Genomic DNA, 27,213 nt, shown 5'->3' on the forward strand with positions numbered 1-27,213 from the left:
TCTTGCTTTTAATATATCATTGAATTCAAATTGTCAACTCAGTTTGTGTCTGTTAAGTAATAATTATTGATGTAACTATTGACAAAGAAAATGGTTTCAATGGTGATGCATTATACATCACTGAATAGGTGTATACTCACTGTTGTATATATACATTTAAAAAATAATATTTCATTAAACTTCATGCATTTAATTCCAATCGGGTTTGAAGTACAATAATAAATTCCCAGTTCCGAGTTTCCTCAGATGGATGTTGATTTGAGACTCGAGCATGGAATTAACAGAAGAACAATGTGATGCACTTGTCAAGAGAGCACACATATCACTTGCGTCAAGGGGATTTGAAATACATCCGTTTAAAGTAAGAAAAACAGCTATATGTATTTTAATTTATAAGTTGAGAGGAATATAGCCGCAGGTCTGTTAGCTCCCGGTCTGAAAAAAATCGGATGGACTGCATAGGAATAAATACACAATTTTTAGCTCGGCGAGACGAGGTCGGGGGGGGGGGGGGCTTATGCTGTGCCCCCGGCGTTGGTGTTCTGACCTAGTTAAGGCTATTGTTGCAGGTCCTGTATCTAAGTTATTAATTTTCCTATCTTGTCCTAACTTGGGTGCTGAAGCTGGGCCATGAATTTCAGATGCTAGAGGAGGTAAAGATTTTGGAACAGGTTTTTGGTGCAGGTGCCCTCTGATGAATATATCTTAGTTTAATTACTGGTCCTAACTTCACCAAACTTGCATTGATGGTGCGTCTTGATATACTGATGCAGTTGACAGGCTTGAATGCTGAATCTGAGCCATAGGTTTTGGAAGCTGAATGAGGTTAAAGTTTTTTTGAGCTGGTTAAAGTATTTGGAGCATAATATTATAGTCTGTCTGGAAGTTATTGCTTCCATGACTTTTTGATGATTTTTAATAAAAATACACATACCTGTGAAAGAAATATAGTTGAAATCAATAAAATGGAAGATATCCAAGATATCTTCATTGAACAATTATTATTTTTCACCCATAAAAGTTCACAAACAAAAAAAATTTCTTACAGAGACAAATAAAGGGAAATGTTTACATTTTTTCTCCATTCGGAAGTACTCAGGATACCTCGTGCAATTCTTTAACGTTATCATCTTGGCTTAATAATGGCTGATGCAATGCAAAATCCCCATAGACTTCCTATTTTGGGCATATTGGTGGATGAACGTAGTTTGAGCGCAAAGGTATTTATGATTATCGAAATATCAAGCAAAAAGTGGTTGAAGCAAAAACTCTGGACAGAGTATAGTTATTACTGGTCCTAACTTCACTAAACTTGCATAGATGGTGCGTCTAATGATACTGATGCAGTTGACAGGCTGGAATGCTCAGAATCTGAGCCATAGGTTTTGGATGCTGGACGAAGTAAGGTTTTTGAGCTGGTTAAAGTTTTTAGAGCAGGTGCCCTTTGATAGACAATTCTTAGTTGTTATTTGTTCAGTTTTCAAATTTAAATAGATGATTCATCCAATGATTCTGATGCACTCCACAGGCAAGGGTACAGATTCAGAGCCATAGGTTTCAAATGCTGGAGGAGGTTCTAGTTTTTTGGAACAGGTCACTTGTTTAATAGATAGTAGAACTATTTCAAACTTGCATGGTTGATTTAACTGTAATATAGATGAATCTCAGAGGTAGCTTCAGATACAGAGCCTGATCTTTATTATCAAAAATGATAAAAAACTCCTACATTACACAAACTTGCCTGATAGATGTGTTTGTTGTTAAATGATATAAAATTTTTTTTATAATACAGTATTGTTTGATATGATACACTATTGTATTAAATGATACAATATTATATCATATAATATTATATTGTAAAAAAAATTAGATGTTACAATGTGATATTGTATCAAATTTTTTGGATATTATGATATTGAATCATATGATATTGTTATATCATATATTGCATATACATATATTGCATGGCTTCAAGGGCGACATACCAGAATATTTGCCCAGAGGTGACAGGAAAGCCCTGGAGTGTTATGTCGCCCAATGCCGAAGGCAGAGAAGTCATGTTATATAACATTTTTAGAAATAAAAATCTGTGTATAAATAGAATACATTTAACTCATCAATGCATCTTCATATCTGTCTATAAATAAGAATACATTTAACTCATGAACAGGTGTATTTTAATTATCAATGCATCTTCATATCTTACAAATCAATTTTCTTTTAAAATGTTGATCGATGCTTTCAAAAAGTAGATAATTTTTTCTAATCAAACAATTAAAGTAAGTTTCTCTGAATAGCAGACACTGTCCTGACAGTTTTTATTTTCGAGGAACTGTCTATGTTTGCTTACCTAAATTTCAAACTTGAAATAATTAATATGCAGATTTACTGCATGCGATGGTGGTAAAACAGTTTTAGGAAGGCAATTTAACCATTTCCTGTGAAATTTACCTTTTTGGGGGAGGGCAATATAATTATTTCCGTTGTGATTCAGCAATTTTCAGGGCATGGTAATAAAATGATCCCATTTGTGACATAACAAGAAAACTTATTCAAAAATGTTATATGATATTGTATATTATGATATGATATTGTATAATGATGATTAGTATACTATAATATAGAATTGTATCACATGAAATTGTTATATAAAATATAATATTGTATCATATTATACAAAAATTGTATCATATTATTCAAATATTGTATCATATTATTCAAATATTGTATAAAATGATAATGTTTTTTAATATTATTATTGTATCAAATAAAATCATATCATATGATAGTGTAAAATATAATATTGAATAATATTAAAATGTTTGACCTGTATCCATCACTTTTTGTTGATTTCCTTAATAAATTGAAAAACCGGTCTGTAAAAAAACAAATGAAATCAATATGTAGCAAAAATTCTTCTTTCACACATTCCCTTATCCACAGGAGAAATTCAATTGAACAGAAATGGATACTAGTATCTTACTGGGATTTCTTATGGGAAAACCTGACATCTCTAACCATTCTGAAATTCTAACGAATCCTGGCACAATTTTTTTTATATTATCATTTGGGTACTTTTCAAGTCATATGCAATGCAAAATCCTTGTAGTTTTGACTATAATGATAGCATATTGAACTTAAAGCAATAGGGGAGTGTTTCAAAATAGAAAAACTAGACCTTTCTTGTTCCAGTGAATGAAAAAAGGTTTGGTTCAAAGGTATTTATTATTATTGAAAAATTGAGCAAAAAGTGGTGGAAGTAGAAACTTTGGACAGAGTGTACAAAGATGTCCGACTGGTTAGCATGCTGGCCAAGTTTCTTGGAAGAGTATGTCCCATAGATCTTGAGTTCAACCCCAGGCTAGTTGGGACATCTGAGACAATTGAAGCTTAAAACATAGTTTTCTTCTTATGTGACGATTTCTTTTTACAGATTGGTTGGTACAATGAGCATGTACAAGAGGCGTTCAGACTGTCTTACCCAGCGGATACTCTAGGTCTCCTTGTCATCAGCACCCCAGACATGTTTGAGAGGGCGTTCATTCCATTTGTAAAAGAGCAGAAGGAGTGTGATGGTATCCGCGATCCCATTGACCAGTGTGTGGCCTATTACTTCAACAAGGTCAAAGAGGTACACAGTATGACATATATTACGCATGTACACAGTATGACACATATTACACATGTATACTGTATGACACATGTTATGCATGTCACAAAATTTGCAATAAAACGGCAAAATTGTAACATTTTGATTTGCACCAGACATTTTTTGCGATCTGAAAAGTTTGGACCAGTAATAACTAGCAAGCAATACTAGATAAAATTTCTCTTTGTTGTAGTTTTTGTGATGTAAAGTTATTTAAAGAAAAGAGCAAAAATTGGATCTTCACTAAAATAACTGGAAATATGATTTAGTCAAAGAATACAAAAACCTATGAAGAAAAAAAATCTTTAAATTGTAGTTATTTTTTTCATACTTATTTGAAATAAATTTGAAATTGGTGTCAAATTTTAGGATTTTCCAGAGTACGAAGTTGAATCAATTCATGACTACGAGATGCATCACAGTCGGCGACCCAAGATTTTAGTGCAGACTGTGGGTCATGTGTCTGGTGCTGTGTATTACTATCAGAAGTCTGATGTCACAGATCAACCCTGGCCTACAGATAAGGTAATCCCAAGAGTTACGTGTACTTTTGCACCAGAAAGAGTTAATTGTATGTCCCGTTTACCCTTTAATACCTTAAATAAAACCTGACATAAAAATCAATAATGTGTATTGTTCAAATTAATAAAGATGTAACAGGTATTTTTTTCTCTCAGAAAATCTGTGGTGTGTGTTATCACCCGGTCTATGGAGGATGGTTCGGTCTGCGGGGGGTTCTCATTTTCAAGGATGTCCTCTGTCCCCCTCTCCAGCAGCCCTTGCCAAAGGACGTGATCCCCAGTCAGGAGAAGAGGGTGGAGCTACTCAATAAGTTCAATTTTCATTGGCAGGACTGGACATTTCGTGACCTCCTTCCAGTCCGACAGAGGTACTCCCAGGAACAGATCATGTACTTCTCAACCAAACCAAAGGACCGCCCAGAATTAATTCAGAGAATCAAGTCCACTGGGACATTGTTAGGGGACGATTCGGATCAAGTGCAATATCAAGATAAAGGCCATTCTGTGGATTCATTGGAAACAAACGATTCAGTTATACCTAAATAAACTTGTAATGTAATCAATAGGCCAAGGATATCTATTTCTGTTTTGAGATACTGCAGTTTTAGTTTACCTCTTTTACAATGTCTTTTTATGAACACAGGTATGTACACCATACACTCTTTTATCAAAGATCTTTTGTACACTGTTCACATAGGTAAGGATTTCATTTTCAGGGTATTTTATAGATCATAGAGTTATTTGTCGATTGATACAACTCTATCTTTTATTTTTCAGTTGATACAACTTTATCTTCAAGCATATAAACAGGGGGTGTTTATACCCAGTGTGTTTTGAATTCATTGTTGAGCATTGATTACTGTGTATAAATGCATGTAAATCAATACTTTTTGCAAAAAAGGTGGTCTTTGATTTTTTTCAAAATGAATGTATTTTCACCAAATTATTAATTACTGGGTAAGTCTCACACGTATGAAAATCAAAATCCCATATCCTATCTAAACCAATCCCAATCCCAGAGCAGCTAGCAGACAAATCAAGGATATGAAAAAATAGTATATAGGTATGATGTAGAAGAAGATCTTTACCAAAATTGTGAAATTCATGACTCTCTAGGATCTGAGGTTAGTGCAGGGCTGTTTTGATCACTCAAAAAATGTATCGACTATATTGAAAGTATTCTTTTACCTTAGGATTAAAGGTGAAGTTATTTAATAAATAATTTATTAAAACTTGAAAATTTATAAAATCTATTGGAAACTTATTCTCTTTTACTAAACATCCTGCAGGCAAACTGAACACAAGCATTATGAGCTAGGAAGCACTTGCCAAAATTGTGAGTTAGGTTTTCATGATTAGTTTTGATATCGGGACGTGTCCTATTAGTGATCTAGGGAATATTCTTTGACTTTATTAACACAACACGGAATTTAAGCTTTATTTTACCTGCATGTTTTAAATCAGGCAATATCCAAATTTTATCTTCATTGCTACAACAGAGTGGAATTTCATTTACAACGTAATTAATAGATGAAATAAAGTGAACCGTCCCCACCCCAAAATACAACTGCACGCGCGCATCTTTAATCCATTCCAATGTTTTGGGTCCACATTTCGTTCGACAATGCATATTAGAGCAAAAAATATGAGGCGTCGTTTTTTTTAAAATATTTATTGTCAGAAAGGTGGTATCACCTATTCGAGTTTGTGAAATCACATGATATAACATATTCAAACTAAACTACAGCTCTTTTTTAATGACGAATTGATGACCATTAATCTCCATTAATGTCCATCATCTAGATCATATAGAAACTTAAATATATACGATATAAGTATTTTTAGTATTTTCTTCATTTTCTTTCTTTTTTTTTGTTTTTTTGTTATTTTGAATAATGTTTAAATAAATAGCATCAGGGACGTATATACGTCCCTGATAGACCACTAACACACAAAATTATATAAGTTTATATCATTTTATTTGTTACGTGAATCAGTAGCAGGAAGTTAATGATGGCGGCAATGCCACACTTATCTATTTTAATTAAAAAGCTGACATTGCATTGTACCTAGCACTATCGGTCACTGTGTCAAGAGATTTAATTAAATTCAGCGATCGCAATCCATGTTGCAAACTTAGTTACATTGCCTGGCAATCGACATAGTCACTATCGAAGCATTGCAAATCGGGATAACTGAATTGTTCTTTGAATGTTATTTTAAATTATATAAAAGCATCCTTTGCCTCAGCTGCCACCATATTAAGGTAATGTCTAAAAATAGGGATAATTCATTATTTTATGTAGTAATAAATGCTAATAGGTAACATCACCTATTTGTTTAGGCGATATCACCAGTTCAAATCACAAATACATGTATATAAAAGATGAGCTATCTAGCTTGGGTTTAGTGAGTTTGATGTTATAATAAATTTTAAAAAAAAACTAGAGGTGCTGTGGATAAGCTCAAAAATGATACCCACGGCTAAAAAAGTATAACAACTAAAGTATTTCTCTATTGGAAAGTAAGGAATCAACCATTTTTCTTATAGCGACCTTGAACTTGGAAAAATTACTTGAGCTCGAGATCAGGACATATTTACAGTTCACATGCAATCTTTGTGTCAAATTTTAGCTTCAATGCCTTTTCCATCACAATATATGCATTTCTTTAACGATTGCTTTGAACTTGCACAACTGAACCTGGATCAAGTTCATGACACACCCTAATGTCATTGCCATAAGCAATCTTTATGTGAAGTATGAACGGCTGATGTTTCTCTATAAGAAAGGTATAGACCGGACACAAATTATGAATTGTTTCTGTCCAATTACATTGAACTTGTTCCTATGACCTTGGGTCAAAATCACGAAACACCCTTGGGTCAAGAACAATCTTTGTGAGAAGTAAGAACTTTCAATGATTCTCCATAAGTAAGATTTATGATAGACCAGGCACGAATTTGGCATTTTTCCTTTCTGTGACCTTGGGCTTGCCCAAATGACCTTGAGTCAAAATCATTACACACACTCAGGTGATAGACAATCTTTGTGTGAAGTAAGAACGGCCAATGTTTTTCTCCATGAGAAAGATATGGATTAATTACACTGACAAACGGACAGACGGACAAGGTCATTCTTATATACCTTCAAACTTTGTTTGTAGGGGTATAACTATAAGATAATTGAATGCAGAATTTTGGATACCTTCGAACAAAGTTTGATGTCCCTCTTAGTCGCCAAAGTGTTTCTTGTATCAGCATCTGATAGACAATTTCTGTTACAATCTTACTTTAAAGCTGAACACCACTGGAAATAGGCACTGGTCGCCATATTTCTCTTTCATTACCGCTATCTTTGCAATCCCTATATTAGTCCCAGACCTCTTAACAGTTTAAAGTATTTCGCTGTAGAGGTCTCATCTGTGTGGGTGGACGTACGTCTTGCCTCGCCGTGTTACTCGGTCGCGATAAGTCATCAAATTTTACACTTTTAATCAAACGAGGAAAATGCTAACGTAAATAAACAGGTCAATGCATTATTTACAAACGGAATAAGCACATAAAATAAGACATGAGTATTTAAAATCGTAAGTCCATCAGCGGTGTTCAGAGACCGATTTATTATAATGGCAAAGAAATGTATCGCAAAATTTAGAACTTCTTTTCAATCTTTGAACATTAAAAAAGGCAGAAATAATAGCATAATAAAAAGTCAGAGGTTTTATGATATATTAATATATTTTATATATTATTGTTCCCCCCCCCCCTGCAATATTGCTACCTTCACACCCCTCATGGATCATCAAAGAAAGCATTTAATTTTTTTGTTTAGATATTTACACTCCCTTCGTCTTTTAGCAACGGAGACGAAATGGGGTGAGTTGCGCCCATTTTTTCCATTTTTATTTGACAATTTTAGGCCTAATGATTTGTTCTTAATGTTGAAATGAATTGGATAGTTGTTATTTTTTTTTTTAGAGATTTTGTAGGGAAAAATTCTCCATCACCCTTTCTCCCTTCCCCTGTGAGGTTTTGAAATTTCATGGACAAGGTCACGATTTTACTAAAATTCTATTTTTCGGTTTTCATTAATTAAAGTGCTTTAGGAATGCATTTCTAATGATCAAATGGAATTTGAGAACAAGTCGTAGAGTTAAACGCAAGATAAAGAGCTCACAATTCTTTGTCATGAGCCCTATTTTTGTTTACATATAGGTTTAATATTCCAGTAAAGAATCTTTTTCAAGCTAATTTGCCTATCTTCCTATTAATTCTAAGCATAAATGAACAGTTCCTAACGTTTAACACATTCATTTTAGATCTAAAACGGGAATGTTCACTTGAACATTTAAAATGTAAACATACACTTTGTTTACATTGCAAAGAACTGAAGGCTTTATATGTAACTCGTTTATAACTCAACGAAAGACACCCAATTTTTATTGCCTATTAAAAATGCCTTACTGAAGCATTGTAAACATTAAAATCGGAAAAATAAAATTGACCAAAATCGTGACCAAAGATTGTTGTCCATTGTTAACTACCGGTAGTATTTTAAGGTTCTCTGATCCTCAGCCACAAAGTAATTTTTTTTCATTATAAAAATATTATTTATCCTCCAAACTTTATAAATGAAATAAGATAAAAAGATGATTTTTGATGGTATCCATGTATTTTACAAAGTTTTTGAAATTTTGGCCACGATTAATATATGGGAATAAATAACGTATACAAGTTGAGATCAAATTAGAAAAAAAACCCCGGTTGTACCGGTGTTATATAGTGCCTTTTCCCCCAGCCATCTTTCCCCCCCGGAAAAATGGCTATATAGCAGTTTTTCCCCATGGAAAACTGACTAAATAGTGGGTTTTCCCCCTTTTTATAGCCAGATTACCCCCACGGAAAACCTACTATATAGTAGATTTTCCCCCTTTTTTACATTCCGGTCATGTTTATGGCGGACCATTCGTGGCAATAATTTGCAATAACTGATATGATATTAATTTCTCATAATAAAGGATAATTATGGCATTTATTAATACATAGAATAAAATTCATGGTTTATTCACCCCTGATAGGAACAAAGGCATGCGCCTTCATAACATTCCCGTGTCGTCACCATTTATTTCACCTTTTGTTACACCTTTTTGGAACACCTTTTACATGGATTTCGGAATACCTCTAATCTTTTTCATCTTATCGATGCTTATCTACAGTTTTGACTTCGACGTTATGACATAGACATTTTTGACAGAACACGTCAGAATACATTTGAGTGAAAATATGTCGGTTTGGAACTCTAATTTTCCCATGTATTATCATCTATGTATAAGCTCCTCCCAGGATACTAACTGACCAATCTTGACTAAATTTTTAAATTAATACCGTTAAAATTGACGATCTTAAATATAATCGTATACTTCTTGTACAATTCTTGTATTTTATACATATGACTACCTTGTACCTAGTGGAGAAGGCTTAAATAGGCTTTGCCTGCTGCCCAATCCTATTATGTAAATATTATTTTGCATAATAAAATATGTTCAAATCAAGAACCACTAAGCCAAGCAATTCGATGAATGACTCAGGGTGATATTAACACATCAAGACCACGAATCAAGTCTGTTATCAGTCTGGTGGTGGTATTGGAATTGTATTAACAGAATTATTGTGATTTTTTTACAGGATATTCCAGATGGAATAAAGCTGTAAAATATGTACATTTAATTTTATTAATTATTTTATCTTTAAAATGACATTTTTTTTAATGTAATCAAAACATTTTATTAATCTGATTTCTCAAGGAAACATATCAAAGGACAAGAAAAATTTTATGGGTTTCATTTATTACCGGAATTCATTCATCAACAAGAATAATAAAATATACCGAATTCAACACTTTATATAGTAATCAACAAAAAAGCAATGACGTCATCAGCCGACCATCTTAACTGATCATATTGATGCATTTCGTTGTCTGGTTTAAATCAAAATACAAAAATGACAAAAAATTATGATAAATCATTATTTCGATTACTTTTTATATCAAACTCTATTTGTTGCTTATCAAATCCGGATGACGAAAATTTATTTGAAGACATCCGGCTGTTCATTTTTGACAGTGCCCCAGAATTTAACGAATTTCGCCTGTACAGCATGCATTTGATTTTCGATTTAAATTTCGGGTGTATGATGGCGTAAACGATTGGGTTAAACACTGTCGATGTTTTAGCTATCAGGCCTGCTACAGATGACAGGTAGGGGGTTATCAGCGTCCTGTCCCCAAACAGACCCATCATGGCCGTCACCGTGTACGGTAACCAAGAGACGACAAAAAGACACACTAGACCAATAATGATAAATGCTGTTCGAATCTCTGCTCTCACTCGGTAACGCTGCAGCCTGAAGTTCAATGACGAGTTCTCACTTTTCTTGCATATAGATAAATTCCGACGCCGAACTATCATAGCTGTCACGATCTTGCAGTAGGCTAGTATGATTACGATTACTGGTATGGCAAATTCACAGGTGGCTATGGCAACAATGAAACTGATCGTGGTTGCGTCTCTCGTGAGATAATCAAACGAGCACGTGGTTCGAACACCCTCCAGTTGATACTTACTCCAACCTAGTACTGGACTAAGCGACCAAAACAAAGCATACGTCCATATCACGATAGTCGCTTTGTAGGTTTTCCACTTTGGCGCAGGGCTAACAGATTTCACTCGTATCACAATGGCGCAGTAGCGGTCTACAGCGATGACGGTCAGTGAGTTGATGGTGACCAGGCCCGATAAACCAGTCAATGTTGCATACGCCTCACATACTGCAATAGAAATGCATTCAAACTTTCACGTGTTAATCTTTTACGTTAATTTTTGCATATTATTTTGACTGCACTTAACTGTTGTGTAAATATTATCAATAAAGCAATTCAACATTTCATGGACGATTGCAATTTTTAAAAGAAATGTATGACAATTTTGCATACATATAAAGGAGTTATGACCTTATTTGTTATTATATGTAGATTGTCTTCCCACAAGTGTTTATTTCAAAATAAAATTTGGAGTCACTTTATTTATTTTTAAATATTTACATTTTCAACTGTCTTTTTTTTGTCACGGGGCTTCCAATTTTGGCCTCAAGGGAATCATTGTATTTCGAAACGGGTTGGGACTCTCTTTCTAAAAGAAGGGAAATAGCTAAACTTACGATTATGTACAAAATTCATTACAATCTTGTACCACAATATCTTAGTGATATTGCTAACATTTATAGGAAAGATAGTTCTCGCTACAATACTCGTTATGAAGACAATTATTTACCTCCTAGAGCTAAGTATGAAACATATAAAAAATCATTTATTCCAGATGCGATAGGCAAATGGAACTCACTAAATTCGGATATTAAAAAATCAACATCCATCCGCCAGTTTCAAAGAAGCATCTCTTATAATAGCAGTGATTCAAAAGTTCCAAAATATTTTCTTCATGGTAAAAGAGTAGCTAACATCATTCATACCAAATTAGGACACAATTGTTTACTAAATTATGATTTACACAGAAAAAATATTATTGATTCTTCAAATTGCATATGTGGAAAGAAAGAAGATGTTTATAATTTTTTATTTATTTGCAAACTATTTTCTAATGCAATGAATACCTTATTTAATGAACTATTCCAAATACAAAATTTAGGTATTGTAGATTCGCATACTTTACTATGGGGTAATGACAACCTAGATTATAAAACTAATGTTAGAATTTTCACAGCTGTGCAGAACTTTATAATCAATTCTCGCAGATTTACATAAGTATACTATTTTGTTCTTTACCATTTTTTTCAATATATGTGTATATACATGTACCATGTTTTATGACAATTGCAAATTACTTGTAATTGGGTGAGAACCTAGTAAGTTGCAAGAACTTGTGTTCGAACCCTTTGTATATTATATATACAATAAAATATGTTCAAACCAACCAAATGTCTTTTTCTGTGATAACATTATGAGTCAACTGTGAACCCTAAAATCCAGTAACTTCATAAAACATGAGTGACACAAAATGGGCGTGTCCTATAGCATAACCGATAAACGGTATTGGCTGCGCCGCGTAGTAATACATAGCATGTGCAACATAAAAAAATAATGTTGTTTTAAAGTGTACAAATTGGAAGTGATATAAATATATTTACATCATCCAGTGTCTTTGTCTGTTATAACACTACGTATCGATTTTGTACTATATTACCCATAATACAAATGACGCCAAATTGAGGCGCCGACGGGGTTTGCTTATTTATAGTTAAAGATTTAATTGTACGATGGCTTAAAATTATATGAATATAAGTAATAAGGAATCATTCTTTGAATATTATGAGGTGATAATTTCGGTCGGGGCGTGATCAAATCTATCATAAAGCCCTTCGGGCTTTATTGGATTTGATAACGCCACGACCAAAATTATCACCTCATAATACTCAAAGAATGATTCCTTATTCCTATATAAGTAATAAGGAATCATTCTTTCCTTCGTGCTTTATTGGGTAACATTATATAAATAGTTGCTGTTTGGGAGGGTAACAGTTGAAATTGACACCCCGAGGAAACCATTGTCAACCGACGCGAAGCGGAGGTTGACAATGATTTTGAGGGTGTCAATTTCAACTGTTACCCTCCCAATTATGCACTATTTATTTTATTATACTGAATGTCTTAATTTTAGAGAATATTTTTACTGCTTTTATATAGAAATGAGGTGAATTCTGCGGCGAACCGTACGCGCATAACTAACGCGCATGTAACAATCAACGGTTGACAATGGTTTCCTCGGGGTGTCAATTTCAACTGTTACCCTCCCAAACAGGCACTATTTATATAATGCATTGAACAAATAAACCCGTTTTAGAACCCTATAGTCTCACTCCTGACAACGAATAGAATATAGGTATTTTGTTTCAGAATACGCAGGAATGGTTTTCAAAGAGGCTGGAGTGTGCTTAACAAAAGAACGTTCGACAAAGTCGTTGATATTTTCCGTTTCATGAAATGATCTTTGAATAATGGATATATTTACAGCTATTTTGTATGATAGCATAGTTCTACCGTCAGTTGTCAGATAATAATGTTGACTTGTCTGATTTTTTTGTCGTACTTATCAATATTTTACTTTTTTTTTATATATGACGAAGAAGAATACGTTTAAATGGTATTGAAATAAAAACATTTGTTAGTTTACTCAAAATTCATTAACTTGAATGTAAATCGTAGGTTCATTTGTAAAATGTGGCCTAATGGCGAGACAATAAAAAGAAAATCAATTTGTAGGAAATAGATAATAGAGTCGCACAGATATCATATATAACAGGAAATTATAAGTCCCACAAAATCGCAGCAAACAATGAAATGTCTTCTTAACAAATATAAGTTGACATGAATTGTAAATTAATTGCCATCTTCAGTTATTTTTTTTTCTCAAAATGAGTCTTTAGTTCCTGATTGCCTTTAAAAAAGCAAACAAGGCTTATTTTTGAATACATCTATTAAAGATGTGGATTATAACCGACTTTTATCTAAATAGGTCGAACTGAGCGGTAAGATGTGATAATATTATATAATCATTTTTTAGATTAAATGGAACTTTTCACAGATCAATTTAGCAAAAAGAAAAACCGGATTCCGTTTTCGTAAAATCCCCTACGTATAATATTTCCATTTCAATTACACGAATGACATTTCTCTTAGATCAGTATTGGAGATACTAATTATTTTTATCTGAAAATCCTCCTGTGACATTACTGGAGTACCGGTATTATATGATAGGTCATGTTTCCTACATATAATATTCGGTTTAAAGTCATAAGAATTTGAATGAATATAGGTTAAAATAAATTCAGTTTAAATAACATCACTCGGCTGAAGACTAAAATAAAGCTAAGACAACGGACTCGTTAGTTTCCCTTAGCGAAATCGTAGGAAAAAAATCTTAGTGCATAGTGCAGAAACCAATTGAATTCGAAGTTCTGCAACATCAATACATCAATGTCAGCGTTATTTAAGTTATTCATCGATCTTTCTTTAGTGATGAATGAACACCCCATAAATGAAAGTAAACCGTTAAATTGTGAAATATGATTACATGTACATATATTTGATTGGTCAGCTGCGTTTGATGAAGCAATTCCTAAAATAAAAACACCAAATTTTTTCCGGACCTGGCACGTAGCAACGAGGGAGAGGGGCTGCTTCCTATTTGAAAAAAACCCAGACATTTCTCTTAAGATATTATATAGAAAAAGATTAATTTGGAACGACCTGAAAAAATTAGACGAAAACTTAATAGATTGGTCAATTTGAAAATACGCAGCAATCCATCTCATTCTGATTAACGTAAAAACTTTGATGCACTCCGGCCAAAGCTCCGATTTAAATCAGATTGCACAGCAATAAACGAGTCCCCTCACGGATTGGGACAATAAAGATTGGAGAAGATAGGCATTTCCTCTTCTACGTTTTGATTTCTTTCATTGCTTGTCAATATGTTGGAGTATGTCTGCCTCCCCCCTCTAAAACAAAAACGATGCGATAGTACGTGCCCATGGATTCTGGTATAATCAAATTCTTTAATGGGATGGTTTATATAATCAGCTGCTTCGTGACATATTTAAAGGAGCATCATTAACTGAAGCAGGCAATGTTGTCTACAGGTCATCGTCACTAAAAGGCATTCGATAGCAGCGGCGAATTCCAGTTCAAAATGGAACGGATCTAAAACGTGAATATTTTCGAAAACATCATAGCGGCTTTGTCTTCTTCTGATAACAACAATTGTCATATCGATATACGTTATGTAATTGCTTTTTCTGCGATAATGAGTGGAAAAAACTTCCCGTGGTGTGTGTTTAATAGAACGCTTACAGGTATTTGTTTTGTTTTTGTTTTGCTTTTTTTTTCTTTTAATGAAGGTCTACATGTACCTGTTTGTCCAAATGGCCAGTCGTGGTAAAAGCTGGCAATGATGAGGAGAGGGAAGTCGATCAGCGACATCAGTAAATTGGCTATCGACAAATTAATTATAAACACGTTGGACGAGGTTCGAAGACTGCGAAAACTGAAATAAAAAAGAAATTTAAATAATTAAACACTGCCGCTAAACAAGGACTGCTGTTTGATGAAGCTTGTTGACACTCTAAACCATAAACAACGATCTAAATCTTCATTTTCTATCGATTTTCAACTTTTCAAATAGGGAGGAAAAATCGTGTTTTAAGTAATCGACTAGCGAAACCAATTCAAAAATAATTGAGGAAAATGTCACCTAGCTTAGCTCATATATTTCCACAAGCGTGTAACTAAACAGTGAAAAGTACACGTATTAGTCAAAACGTCCATTAAATATATTACGACAAAATTTACAAGAATCAACAAAGTACTTATACAGTTGACACACATTGTATATAGGTATCAGAACAGTGTAAAATGAGATATTTTTTTATCATGTTCTGTTTTTTGGGTTCAATTGATTTTGATCCTATTAAGATTGTTAAAATAAAAAGTTTAAAAAAAAAAAAACAAACAAAAAAACCCCCAAAAAAACAACCTACCTCAAATCAACCAAAACTTTAAACCAAAAGTTTTAGATTCTCATCTTTAGGCATTGGGGGTGTGGAAGAGAGGGGATTTGGACATAACTATCATAGGGATTAAAATTGGATATCTAATCTTAAACAAAGGTTCGGATTTTAAGATATCTAACTACAAGGATGCAAGTTTAGCCAATACGTACGTACAATTTAAAGTATATCATTTCACATTCTCGACTGAATTTATGTTCATATCTTGCTGCTGGTGTCTTCTTTTAATTTCTAGATTTACTGCTCTCGATTAACTTTACCTAAAAACTACTATATAGACATTATTTCGATGGCAACCATCACAGAGGACCCCTCTTCATTAAAGGACTTTGATAGAAATTAAGTTGTTCAAGGTCGTTGCACATCCATTGACCAACAAGCACTCTCTTTAGATCAAGGAATGAGTAAACATGGTACGGAAAAGAACTTTACACCGAAGTCTGCTATTACCTTGACCCTACATTGTCGTATCAGCTACAAACTTTGTTCAAGGTCACTGCGCATACCTACAAAAATTCTTTTGGAAAAGTCTGAGCTAAAGTGGGCCAACATGTAGCTAGAGGAGAATGTAAAATGGTCTCGAAATTTAGTCCAAAGAGATATGCTTTGATCCTGACCTTTTTCTATAAACTTGCTTCGAGGTAATTGTTTAACCTTTAACCCCAAATACTCTTTACGTAAAGTACGAGCAATGATCGAAGGGCAAAGGAAATGAAATTTAGTCCGGGCAAGGATTTAAAACATATATCTTTTACAGTATGACCTTAACCTTTAACATTAGAATTTTGGCTCAAAATCTGTGAGCGAAGAGTCTGTCTGTTGTCCATTCGCTCCCAACAAGAGATCTCGGACGGACAGACGTACATAATTAAACAGACCTAATTTCCCTCCCCTCCGCCTATCCAGACGAACAGACAGACACACTGCTCACAATGAAATTATTCTGGTATAGTATATCAAATCCTTAAGATAAAGTAAAAAGAAAAATGGGAGCCTTCTAAGTTCGTACCGTGTTGTGTAAATCTGCAAGCGCAGAGTCTGTGAGGGTAACCTTCGCGAAGCTAATTGTTTTACTTCGAAATGGAATAGGCCCTATGGATAAAACATATTGCTGGACTGAAAACCTTACGTTTTTATATAAATTGAAGAAAAAAATTGACAGCAACCTCATATCTTAATGCAACAACACTGAAAGTTCTTGGAAATTCAGAACGGCTTGAAGGAAGAAATAGTTGAAGAACTGAAGCAATTTATCTAATTCCGGACAATATAAAGCAGGATATTCAATTTGTGCACAAGGTTCATAGCAAAGGGGATAAGATACTGTATGTCTATTTATATAACTCCAGTCTATGATTTACATTATTCCTAATAAAATTAAAATAAATAAAACTAATACAGGGGACAGTAAAATCCATCACGTAATCAAACATCTACCAAACGACTCCCTGAATATGACGTATCGGTAACGTCATAAATGAACATAATAAAGTCTGAGTTACCATATCGAGATAACAATATCATCCAAAGAAAAAAAAAGGGGAAAAAATTCAAGATTTTGTCCTACAGACATTTGGCTGAAGATGCAGAAGTTATTTGGACAGACGTTCACTGGCTCAATATCTGATAACGCATGATATGTCATGCCTTAAACGGAACAAATTGGCCTCGTAAAAAAGACCTTCAAATGTTCGTTTGTAGTAAGCTGATCCTTTGATACAGGGCTATCGGTCATCACGAGCAAATCCTGTTCGACTGATGCATTAATGCACAAAACGATGATTGAAACTGCACTGGCTTCAATGTGAACTTCTTGTAGGAATGATATTGGTCCATAAACCAGATGTTGCAAACACATATTCTGATGTGGTATGAAGCTTCCGCAACTTGAGAGGTTGTTTTTAAAGATATGAATGCTCCAGTCGATATGTTAAAAAGTGAATGCATGTAATAATTGCTTTTATAAAATATATGATATAGTACATGTACATAGGTCGTGATCTAAAAATCATATTTATTGACAATGGTGAGGTTTCCTAGCTTACAACATAGAGTTTACAAGAGAAAAAGAAAACTATGCTTGTGGTCAAATGATGCGTTGAATTATCTTCTTTTTTTCATTTGTTTATTGACTTTTTGGATATTTCAGACACAAATTGTTTATAAAGTTCTTCTTTACAAAAGAGCGTCCTTAACCCAAATAATTTTGTAACAATATCAATATTTTCTAGTTGAAGGGATATCAACATGTCATTGTGATCGTCACGTTTTCACACAACGAGGAATCCCTATGTTATCCGACACTTGCTTTGGCCATACAAGTGCTTTCAAATAAAGAAAGAGCAGAGAGAGAGAGAGAGAGAGAGAGAGAGAGAGAGAGAGAGAGAGAGAGAGAGAGAAAGAGTTTTAACTATCACGAAATTTTCACTTACTAAAATCATACAGCGTGTGTGTCAACTAAAACATTTATTTCTTCACGAACAACAAAAGACTTTAAAGTGCCTACTGCTGACATATAAAGGCCTTAGAATGCTAGACTCATTCGATATTTTATGGTCGTTGCAATAAAATTTGATTGCATAATTTATCATTTTTTAGCCTTCCATGTTTTTTTCTCTTTAAATTTATGAAGAGTGTTGGATCATATAAAGGCTGCATAGTTGCAATTATATCTTAAACTTCTCTTAAAATTATTTGGGAACCATATTCATTTCCTGATGGTACAAATATTAAATTTGAATTGGGGTTCTTATCTCCAATGCTATAGCTCTCTTTAAGTTCAGATATATCATATTTTGGTAATGATCATAGGCAACCATATTGTTTCTAACACGATAAGAATTATTTGAATATTAATACGCAGGCATGTAGCTTTTTCTCGCCCAAAGAAAGATATCATGGAGTTGGCTCCCTCATTTTCTGAAAGGGAGAAAATTAACAGTGAAATTGATGTTACATGTATATGAAGATATTGGTAATTGGTACGCTATGACCCCCCCCCCCCCCCATTACGATTTTCATGATTTTGAGAAGTTGCCTTTTTATTTGGCTTGTCAAGATATTTTGGATGAGTTTGCCCCAACCGTATTTTCAACAAGAGGCCCATGGGCCACATCGCTCACCCGAGGAACAAAAGGTATGATTAAATCAGTCATAATACAAACAATCTGGACAATGTACAATAATACATGTAGATCCTGTATAAATAAAATCCATTTCCCCCTGGATATTCTTATGTTTATAATCATTAGTCCCTTTTCTAACAGGATGATTTTATAGTCATATCACATGTTGAGTATTGCAGTTCTCAAAAAGATCCTTAACAATTGTTTATATATGGGATATAAAGCTACATCAAACTCTGAACCTTCTTGTGAGGCCGAAGAATTGTCCTGGAGCCAAAGTCTTAACAATTATAAAGAATCATCTGGCTGATTAGTTTCTGAGAAGAAGATTTTTAAAGATTTACTCTATATATTCCTTTGTAAAACTTTGACCCCCCATTGTGGCCCCACCCTACATCCAGGGGTCATGATTTTCACAACTTTGAATCTACACTACCTGAAGATGCTTCCACACAAGTTTCAGCTTTCCTGGCTTTCTAGTTCTTGAGAAGAAGATTTTTGAAAATATCTCGAAATTTTTCATTAATTTCTAACTAGCTCCCCTTGAAAACAGATGTGGTCCTTAATTTTCACAACTTTGAATCCCCTTTGCCTAAGGATGATTTGTGCCAAGTTTGGTTGAAATTGGCCCAGTAGTTCTTGAGAAGATGTTGAAAATGTGAAAAGTTTACGGACAGACGGACGACAGACAAAATGTGATCAGAATAGCTCACTTGAGCTTTTAGCTCAGGTGAGCTAAAAACGATACTTCGTGCCTGTTATGCAAAATTTTGAGTTGAATTATACTTCAAAAGACTCAATTCTAATTCTAAACAAACATATCTAGTCGGTACACCACCATGGATTTTTCTCTTCATTTTACCGCACATGTATACGCTGTGATTGGACCCCATAGAAAAGTCTGCAACTAGAAGACAATGCGCTCTCTCTCCCCCCCCTCTCTCTCTCTCTCTCTCTCTCTCTCTCATTTTTGATGATTTTACAGTGATAATCTATTCAGTGTTTATTCTCCAAATCCACTGCGATGAAAAGCCCATTAATTCCGCGTTACGAAAAAAAAACTTTGCAGAGAAAAAAATGTCCTTAATATATATAAATTGGATTAGTATCCATTAACACAGTTACATGATATGGAGCCAAAAAAATCTAAAAGCCACGTTGATTGAACGAATTCACAGATTGAGCTAACACTGAAGAGTTATATCATCCAATCCGATCCGAACAAGTGCTCTTTAATAATTCAAGGATCCTTCTATCGTCAGTAGCTATTGCTTTGAAAAATGGTAAACTTTTTACTCGTGTTTCTTAGATTATGAGTCCCAATCTAAAAGTAATCACAGATCACAAACACAAATGCGACAAAAGCATGAACGGTTGGCGGTAAACTACAAATATTGATGATAACAAATCTATAAACTGAATCTGTTTCAAGTTAGAACTAAAGTTTCTTTGCAAAATATTCATTACTTTTAGAGAGGTTGAATTATATAAGAACGTCATGTACGCCTGATCGCAGCACGCCCTGTGTCGTTATTAGAAAATTCTTCGTAATGAAAGCCGGCCGAAACAAACTTTGATACTTAGTTCTATTAATTCACATTTGCATTTTATTTTAAAAAATCATTTTGCTACAATGTCATGCATGGCAGTTTTACGTGAAATTTACACCTCTGTGATACAAACAAATCCGTCAATATTACCAGAAGAGATATTTCTGTCCAGTGATATATCTATGGCGTTTGTATAAATCAATCTTCAAATAATATTTTTCCACAAAAAGAAACTAAGAAATATTATGCTTTCTTTAACGAAATCGACATTATGACTTGTACCATTAGTCTAAAAAGATTTCTTTTACAACGATTAATAAACAAGTTCCTACAACTAATATAATGTCTCTCGTTAACGCGGGGGGGGGGGGGGGGTGGTCATTGATGTGCGTCGTTTGAGGAAGTCGAAGTGCTTGGAGAATACCCACGTGTCCAAGCGGGCGGCCACTATACCCTTTCCCATACAACCACTGTCGATCACGGGATCCCCAGTAGTCAAATCAATAGTTCTAAGAATAGTTCTAAGAAGAGTTTTTTCATAACTATTTTCTACTCGGTTACGTCGTCAAAATGGATGATTTCAGTTTCACCCATTCGCTTAGTTGTTTTTTTTTAAAGTTGCTTTTTAATGACTGATAATTGAATTTCAAACGGTACATTCGATAGGTCTTAAACTTATACTCATATAAACTGTGGTGAAAGAATTAACTCTTTTTTTCTTCTAAAAAGCTTTGCAGCTTGTGACGATACGCTCTATGATGTTACGTTGTATTGAGCGATTGCATGTTTTGCAGCATCGCAAAAAACGAAGTGTTTTTCCTACCATGTTGCTTAGGTCCTAGTATTGCAAATGATCCCATCTAGTTATGCGTTTGGGTGCCAGTGTGTTGCTCTTTGACTGGCTATTCGTTAAATAACCAACAGAACTAAATATGTTTATCCCAAACTTAAAATTATCCTCTTACAGGGAAGGAATAAACCACTCCGGGATTTAAGAGTCCCTGTTCCGCGATGAGATGGGAATGATGCTCTGACTTAATTGACAGTAGAATTTTTAATTTAGAGAGGTTTAGAATGGTCAAATTTTTGATTTTTCACTTTTGCTCTCAGACATTGGCCTGTTTGAAACTCCGTTTGGTAGATGTCAATTTGATATAAGCTACATGTTATTCAATTTAATAAAATCCGTAGGGAAACTCTATGCGGGATCCGGTTGTCTCTTCCAGTGTTAAACATTACTTACGGTAAAAGGGTCTAATGAAATCGCAATCGCAGTGTAGGCATTGAGCATGTCATTTGAATGCAACTTGTGAACTTAAGTATTTGATACTGGGCAGGCACGTAGGTTCGGGGGGGGGGGGGCACTTTTTTGCCCAGCAAAGATTTTTCTTAAGTTTACACACAATAAATTGAATTAACATGGAGTTGCCCCCCCCCCCCCCCCCCCCACTTTTCTTGGACCATGTAAAAAAATTGAATTGAAAAATAAGGAAATAAACAGTGAAATTGAAGTTAAAAGTCTGCCCCTCCTCCCACCCACCCCCCCCCCCCCCATCCCCCACCGAATTAAGATTTTCAGGATTTTGGAAAGAAACATTTTTTTTGGCTTGTCAAGATTTTTAGATGAGTCTGCCCCCCCCCCTTTTCAAAAACGATGGTACGTGCCTGCTGGGTATGTCTGGATGTCTCCAATGAGCCCTATTTCTTATTCTGTGATGGAAAAAAAAAACACCATAAAATTAATAACAAAAATTCAACGACACAGACTTACAGACTTATTCCCTCAACGATAAAAATGCTTATAACTGGTAGCATTTTTATACCCTTTACACCTTAGATGTAGGATGTATATATAACATTGGATCGTTTAGTTCATACATAAATCATTTCGTTATGTACTCATGTATTATAAAGGTTACACCGAGGACAGAGTATTTTAGTCAGACTTAATTGTTTACGATTGAAATAGCATGTATCGTTCTGATTGGTTTCTTTCCTGATTGGACTTACAGTTTACTTTATATCTGACCCCGCAATCAATGCGGCACTCAAGAATTGCTGTTACGACAATTGCGAAGACAATGTATTGATATAGCAATAGATAGGGTAAATGCATGTCTGCATTTCTTTATAACTAACGTTATAGTTGTGTTGAGACATACTATGGTAAAACACTGAATACATTATGAAATCAAAGCAAAACCAGCATTGGGATTGCAGAAGTTGGTTGTGGAATAGGAAGACAGAAAATCAAACAGACGATCGGACGGAGAGACAGATCGACGGACGAGATGTCTTAGGTATCGCTTTCTGATGATGATTATGTCGACTAAATTGGGACATATAATTAGAAATCTGATAAAATTTGTCTAGAATATCTTTTGTTAAATATTGTAGATTTTTATTTCTATTTTATTCTTTAAGGCTTTGGGCTTAGCAATTTATAGTACACATTTTTAGCCGGAAATGAAGAAACACGCGTTCATTGAGCGAATCGGTTCCCTACATTGTTATGTACTTTCAGAACTTTGATTTATCACAACATTCATTATTGTTTATTTAAGGAAGCTCTGTAGTCAACAAACTATAATCAACAAACGTTGAAGTTGTGTTGAGACATACTATGGTCAAACATTGAACACATTATGAAATCAAAGCAAAACCAGCATCGGGATTGCGGAAGTTGGTTGTGGAATAGGCAGACAGAAAATCGGACAGACAATCGGACGGAGAGACAGATGTTTTACAAATTAAATAGGTGTTTCATTAGCTTCCAGTCTACTTGCAGTATGACTGCTGTTCGTCTATAAAGGAATTTTGTACAAAGAAAATAAAAACAAGTCTGAATTTGCCTTCTCGTTCGTTGCCTCATTAGTTGATTAAACTGAATTTAAATTTCAAACAATGCATTGTAAGCAAAATCTATAATAGATTATACATTTTGGAAGACTTATACATTATATGATATATACAATCTTATCGATTGAAGAACCAAGTTAAATGTTAATGTTCATGTTCTCCGGCTTAGTTTGAATCAGGCTTGGGGTGAATTACATTGTAAAATAATGCATTACATTACCATTACTTTATGAATTAGGGCATTAAATTACCATTACCATTACTTAATTTTCTTGAAGAAATGCATTACATTACCATTACATGAGTAAAGTAATGCATTACCATTACTTTGTGAAAAGTCAATAAGTTTAAAAAAAAAAGTAATTTAAAAAACTAAATAAAGAGTTTTTGTAAATATTTCATAAATAAAACATGCTTAAAATATTTACAGGTTCATGTTCATATTCACTATCAGGTTCAAATTTAATGACTTATACAAGATTGCTGTTGCACTTGTAGTTCTCAAAGTAAAGTTAGTCCCGTAACATTTACACACTAATGGCGGAGTTGACAATCTCTGTTATTTATGTCTCTGATTTTCGGAGTATGATTTTTAACGAAAGGAACGGTTTTATCGTAATTCGTGTAGGTGATGCACGAGTTTACACAAAAAGGTAGTGAGTGGCGAACGGATTTATTTTTACCTATTAATTTTGCATGAATCACAAATGAAGAGAATCGTGTCAGATAAGTCGGTCTTAAAAATCAAAATGGCGACCGTGACAAATCTTTTTATTGTCAAAGTTCTTGGAATCTTATTGTAAAAAAATATTTCTAACGTCAGGTGCTTGTGTTTGTTATCGGTATACAAATGTTCCCTTTGTTTGTTAATTCAGCAGTTTTAGAGTTTTCGGGGTTTTCATAAAAGTTTTATTACGGATACCGTCCGACTAGTGGATTTTCCCATGGATCACAAAATTGAAGAAATCTAATGATTAAAATTATCTACTTTGATATAGTTGTGTGATATTCCTGGTTAGTAGTAATTTTTAAATTTTTTCCTTGGGGTCTTATTTTACATAGTATACCGTTGTGTCCATTTTCTACAATTATGAAGGCCGGGATTGATTAAAATTCAGACAAAGTATCAGACAATTGCAAAAAAGCCGAATTAACATAGACTGTAACAACTAATTCAAACTCAAAAATTTTGGAAGCATATTCGAGAAAACCCAGGACAATTACAAATTCAAACTTTCAAGACCCCGTCTTTCAGTACTCTCAGTACTTTAATTTTTAAATGTTTTTCATATATTAAATAATGCACTGTTTCTTTTTTCCGATAGTATATGTTCATTTTGCTACTTTTGTGTAAGTTTTACTGGTGTTCGTGTCGAAATACGAAGAAAGCACCAAAGTCTTAATCAAGCAATTAAAATCTGACTGAAACGGTTTATTGAATGTTGACGTCACAGGTGCTTGAGGACATGATCGACCCCCCCTCCCCCCCCCCCCCCCCCCGAAAGATTATAGACCCCCCGGACTTTATTATTATTTTTTTTAATTAAATTATCCTTTTATGACATATTTCTAATCTAATTTATACATTCATTGCCCCAAATTACCTCAAACAAATATTTTTAAAAAAATCAGATCCTCTACATATGTACAGAGGGTCTAATTTTTTTTCAAAAATGTTTGTCTTCTGTAATTTTTGGGCAATGGATGAATAAATTAGATTAGAAATATGTCATAAAAGGATAATTTAATTAAAAAAAAAAATAAAGTCCCGGGGGTCTATATATTGGGGAGGGGGGGGGGTCGATCCTGTCCTCAAGCACCTGTGGTTGACGTCAGGGCAGCGCAGCGAATATATACATAAACTTGGTGTTAATTTCGGAAAAAGACCTTTTTTTGGGTCAAGAAATTGCTTACATAAAATCTATACGATGGAAAGGGTCAAAAACTTTAGTTAATTGGGTTTATTTACTGATTGTTTAACTAGAATGAAAACAAAGGAACTAAATATCAAGTCTTTTTTTATTCACAAACTGATTTTAACAGTTCTAAGATATATACAGAATAAATGTAAGAGAAGTTTCACAGTAAGTTGACTTTTGAGAAGAAATAACTCGTTTTTTCCACAAAAAATCAAGAATGGAGAGAATATGTAACTCCTGCCATTTTAAAATAAAAAGGAAAGATGAAAAATGAAGAATAGCTCATGTTTTCCGTTCGTTTGTTAGGTGTTTAAAACATAGGACCAATGAGAAACGTTAAAATGACGTTGCGATGAGTTTGTGGTTGCTCCGGGTCAATGGATGTAGGCAAGTTTGTTAGCTTACCAGGAATGAACAAATGACGTCATTAACTTCAATTTTTTTACGTTAATAAAAGACATCCTTGTTTACTTACTGGTGAAATTTCAATCATTTGTCTTTTTCCATAAGGGAGTATAAGAGTAAATGTCTCAAGATTTCCGAACAACCCTCGTATAATTCCTAGTCTCTGAGATCTGTACGTAAAAACTATTTGTTTAACAGCTTACGCTGCAATGAGCTGCTTCTAAATTTATTTAGCAATAAAACTTTGCTATTCATAAAAAATTCCACTTGCATCTTTTCTTAATAGTGCGTTTTGTTTTGAGAAAACTGTTCCAATTTGAAAATAGTATTAACTAAATGGTGGCTTTCGATCAAAATGACTGGTTACTAGTATTTTAAAAGGATTGGTAATTGTCACGATTTTCCTTCCCACAACAAAGCAAAATATCATAATTTTTTACAGCTCTGCACTGTCTACATGTATTGTTCCGTGTTTAGAGTTCTATAAGATGTAGTAGCATAGACACCCCTTACCCTTGCATAGTCTTTCCCAGTTCAAAAACGGGCCCGTTTCTAACGAACCAAATGTATCCAAAATTCCTATGATTTACAATGTCTTTGAAAATTGTAATATTAAAAGGAACTCTTCACTAATTTTGTGCATAGGGGAGAATTGTGTATTAAAGCAATTTTTTTTCGCCTATGGGGGCGATCTAATAAGGGACCGCTTTTCCAATGTGGATGACCATGCAGGGGGAACTCTAGGCATGGTACAACGAATATAGGAATCCCAGTACTTTCCATCCCCCCCCCCCCTCAGTCTAGGGGTCTTTGAGAATACATGTATCTAATAAAGGGACCGGGTAAGAAAAAAGGGGGTGTAACATTATGCTGTACCCTGGCTTTAGTCTTATCATTTTCAAAAAAGTATATGTATGTTTTAAATACATAAAAAAAAATACTAGTATTATCAATAAAAAAAAAATTCAGGAGGGATCAAGCGTTTAAATAAAAAATGATTTTTGTTAATGATTAACGCGGTAAAGGAATACAGTGTACCACATTTAAATAGCAAAAGCCGTCATCTAAAGAAACCGCTCCTTACCTGATAAAACACCAGATAACAAGACCATTGCCAGCTATTGCTCCAACTGTAGTGAACACCATGATAATTCCGATGGTAACATGGTAGGTAGGAGAAACCTGTCCAAAACGGTGCCAGTAGGGGTGCAAAAATGACAAGTTCTCTGTCATCCTGAAAAACTTGCTCTCCAGGAAAAAGTCCGGGAAATCTTCACCCACATGGTAAATTTGCGTGACCGCCTTCCAGTTTCATTACTTATGTGTCTTGGACGTTTTTGTATGCGACAGATGCCAAATGATAATTAAGCCAGAAATGATATTAAGCAATTTACCAGCTTCTTATTTGATGAGAAGTTACGATTGCAAACTTCCAATAACTTGTTTATCCTTCGCCGGGTCTTTGGAAACTGAAAAAAAAATCAAAAGTTTTTTGTCAATGGGCGATGCGATCAATATATAGGAATTACTTAACAGTTCACCACCGA

General features: G+C 34.2%; 2 protein-coding genes across 2 annotated transcripts; one reads left to right on the plus strand and one right to left on the minus strand.

The window, feature by feature from the left end:
- The first annotated feature begins 101 nt into the window (after positions 1-101).
- Positions 102-5,701, plus strand: LOC128166287 (cyanocobalamin reductase / alkylcobalamin dealkylase-like). Its single transcript, XM_052831366.1, has 4 exons — positions 102-361; positions 3,434-3,631; positions 4,019-4,174; positions 4,327-5,701. Exons 1-4 carry the CDS (start codon positions 272-274, stop codon positions 4,714-4,716), a joined length of 834 nt encoding a protein of 277 aa, XP_052687326.1. The 5' UTR covers positions 102-271; the 3' UTR covers positions 4,717-5,701.
- Positions 5,702-9,937: 4,236 nt separating this feature from the next.
- LOC128166837 (rhodopsin-like) lies at positions 9,938-27,119 on the minus strand. Its single transcript, XM_052832244.1, has 3 exons — positions 26,751-27,119; positions 15,152-15,285; positions 9,938-10,997 (listed from the first exon to the last, which is right to left on the minus strand). The coding sequence occupies exons 1-3, from the start codon at positions 26,897-26,899 to the stop codon at positions 10,183-10,185; spliced, it is 1,098 nt and encodes a 365-aa protein (XP_052688204.1). The 5' UTR covers positions 26,900-27,119; the 3' UTR covers positions 9,938-10,182.
- Between the last annotated feature and the right edge of the window lie 94 nt (positions 27,120-27,213).

The sequence above is a fragment of the Crassostrea angulata genome, chromosome 10, assembly GCF_025612915.1.
Source record: "Crassostrea angulata isolate pt1a10 chromosome 10, ASM2561291v2, whole genome shotgun sequence".
NCBI lineage: Eukaryota > Metazoa > Mollusca > Bivalvia > Ostreida > Ostreidae > Magallana > Magallana angulata.